The sequence below is a fragment of the Sinocyclocheilus anshuiensis genome, unplaced genomic scaffold (genome assembly GCF_001515605.1).
Source record: "Sinocyclocheilus anshuiensis isolate Anshui unplaced genomic scaffold, SAMN03320099.WGS_v1.1 scaffold1779, whole genome shotgun sequence".
NCBI classification, from domain to species: Eukaryota; Metazoa; Chordata; class Actinopteri; order Cypriniformes; family Cyprinidae; genus Sinocyclocheilus; species Sinocyclocheilus anshuiensis.
This window is the reverse complement of record NW_015552677.1, coordinates 197129-199955: the sequence shown is the minus strand read 5'-3', so window position 1 is coordinate 199955 and position 2827 is coordinate 197129. Positions and strand designations below refer to the sequence as shown.

The 2827-nt window shown below is 38.3% G+C and overlaps 1 protein-coding gene across 1 annotated transcript in view; it reads left to right on the top strand.

Annotated features, from left to right (window-relative positions):
• The first annotated feature begins 1409 nt into the window (after positions 1-1409).
• Positions 1410-2827, top strand: part of LOC107667491 (uncharacterized) — a 2790-nt gene continuing 1372 nt past the window's right edge. Inside the window, exons 1-4 of the mRNA XM_016459164.1 lie at positions 1410-1458; positions 1885-2217; positions 2500-2569; positions 2601-2743. Coding sequence (XP_016314650.1) covers positions 1410-1458; positions 1885-2217; positions 2500-2569; positions 2601-2743 — 595 coding nt within the window. The remainder of the gene's footprint in view (positions 1459-1884; positions 2218-2499; positions 2570-2600; positions 2744-2827) is intronic.

Sequence of the window (2827 nt, the reverse complement as noted above, 5' to 3'; positions counted from 1 at the left end):
CCCCCCCCCCCCCCCCCCAAAAAGGCCACACCCACTTTAGACCCTCATTTCACTGAACAGCCATGTCGGGTGAGGTGACATTATATATGTATATACAGTATATATATATTTTTTTATTCAAAAAATTAAATGGGCGGTGAGAGGCCTGTAAGGGTGGTTTCCCTACAGTGGTTCAGGCTGCAGGATTGCCGAAGGACTAAAGAAACATTATCAGCATGATGGCATAAAACTGTACATTTCTTGTCTAATACCACCCACTGCCACTTATACCAATGACGGAAATAAGCACAGTTAGAATAGCTAAACACGTGGGAGAGCGTTGCTATTGCGTGACTATATTGCAATAGGTAGCACTTCAAAGTTAATGATGAATCAAGACTAGTTAGCACCTAATTTATAATTGAAATGGTTTAATAACAATATTTCGTTATGGTTACACTTGAATTAGTTACAAAATAGATGAAGGATGATAAAACATAAACAGTTAATTGTCCCCAGCATGTATGTAAAATGTTACCTGAGAGAGAGAGAGAGAGAAAGAAAGAATGAAAGAGGGAGAGAGAGCAGAGCCCCAAGAAGAGCTCCAGCAAAGAAAAGACACTGAGCTACAGTTATCTTCTTTTATCCCTTCCTTGACCATGTGACTAAAAACCAACTGTGAGACATTCAAACTGACCAATCAGCAGATTACAGCTTCACCCACTGGGCAAAAGGTGTGACAATTAGTAGACCCCCAGTGAATACGCATCTTGGCCTACAGGCATTGATCACTATCAGCACCTCTGTGCCTTCAAGAATGCCAAATGGCCCTTTTGTTACTCAAGATAGGTTTGGGACTGGAAAGCAGACATCTTTGATTATTTTTGACCCAACAGGTCCAAAAAAGTAGTTTGTTGTCTGAGGGCAACGCCATGCCATAGAGCAGTGGTCACCAACCTTTTTAGGCCCAAGATCCCTGACCTCGGCCTTTATGAAAGACGAGATCTACCTATTGAAGAATTGATAGAAAAAGACATCCCAGATTGTACTTCAAATTTGAGGCCTTTTACTTAGTATTTTAATTAGTGATGCGCCGATCATAGCTGATTCAGAATTCAGATTTTCTTTTCTTTCTTTCTTTTTTTTAACTAGCAAATTGGCTGATTCTGATACTGATTTTTAAGCAAATTGATCACGATCGACGGGTTGGCGACCACTGCCATAGAGGGTTAAGAAAGGGTTTACATTCTCTGTTCTTCTTTCTGTAGATCAGTGTCATTTTGAAGGGTGGAGCTACTGGAAGAGTTTATTCACACTTACTGCAGAGCTTCACTAAACCACTTCACTACAAACAGACAGCTTTATGAAACATTAAAACGTCAGCAGTGTTCTATGATATCTCTTGTGGAACTTTGGAAAACTGCTGGAAAATGTTTGAGGCATTTATTTTCTTCTGTTTGTGCTTGTGGAGTCTGACTGGTAAGTACTTTTATGGCTTCATTTACATTTACATTTAGTCATTTAGAAGCTTTTATCCAAAGCGACTTACAAATTAGCACAATAGAAGCAATCAAAATCAACAAAAGAGCATTTGTGTTCATTTCAACATTTCAAAATCAACAGTTGTGTTTATTTGATCAATTATCCATGTACACAATGTTCTGATAGTCATTATTTCCATCATTCGTTTTGCATCTAATATTTATTTAATAGTTTTGCCAGACTAAAATACTCAAGTACTTCTGTGTTTTCCCTTTCAGCATTAAAATTATAGTGAATTATTGGATTATCCATTAGAATTAGTGCAAAGTAAAAAAAAACAATAGTTTTGTTCTGACATGGTTAATAGCTATCCATGGTTTCTAAAACCCTGTTTCTGACTAAATGTTTCTGCATGTTCTTCAGGTGTGTTTGGTGTTGATGAAGTGAAGTCAGTGTCAGTGATGGAGGGAGATTCTGTCACTTTAAACATTGATGGTACTGATATACAGATGAATGATATGGTTGAGTGGAGGTTTGGACCTGAAGACATTCTCATAGCCAAAATCAGCAAACAGAACAATATGAGCATTTTTCATAATGATAGTGCTGATGGGAGATTCAGAGACAGACTGAAACTGGATCATCAGACTGGATCTCTGAGCATCACAAACACCAGAACCACAGACTCTGGAGTTTATAAAGTAACCAGCAACAGCACAGAGACACCGCTCAACACATTCAATCTTACTGTCTATGGTGAGTTAAACACTTTTCACACTCTCACTAGTTGATTTCATTTCTCTAATATCCAACATTGTATGTACATCATCACAGAAGAATTCTGTAATTTCTCTGAAACCACCGCCACATCTTAAAGGGATATTTCACCCAAAAATGAAAATTCTGTCAGCATTTACTCACCCTTTATGATGAATGTTGGTAACCAAACAGTTGCTGCTCCCCAGCAGTCAATGGCTACCAGCAACTGTTTGGTTGCCCAAATAAAATAACCATCTGTTAATTGCATTTTTTTCGCAGCTCATCTGCCGATACCTGTCATCACCATTTACTGTCCACAAAATTCTTCATCATCACCAGGATCATCGGTGTCCAAATGTGTGCTGCTGTGTTTGCATCAGTGTGTCTGATCTCAGCATCAGTCTCTCTCTACCTCTGGAGGTGGAATATCAGGATAAAAACAGCTACAGCTGTGTGCTCAACAGTCTCACCAGTAACCAGACCACACATCTGGACATCAGTCAACGTTGTCACACATGTCCAGGTACAATATATATATTTGTTATATATATATATATATATATATATATATATATATATCCCCCTTCCCCCACAAATCATATTTCTG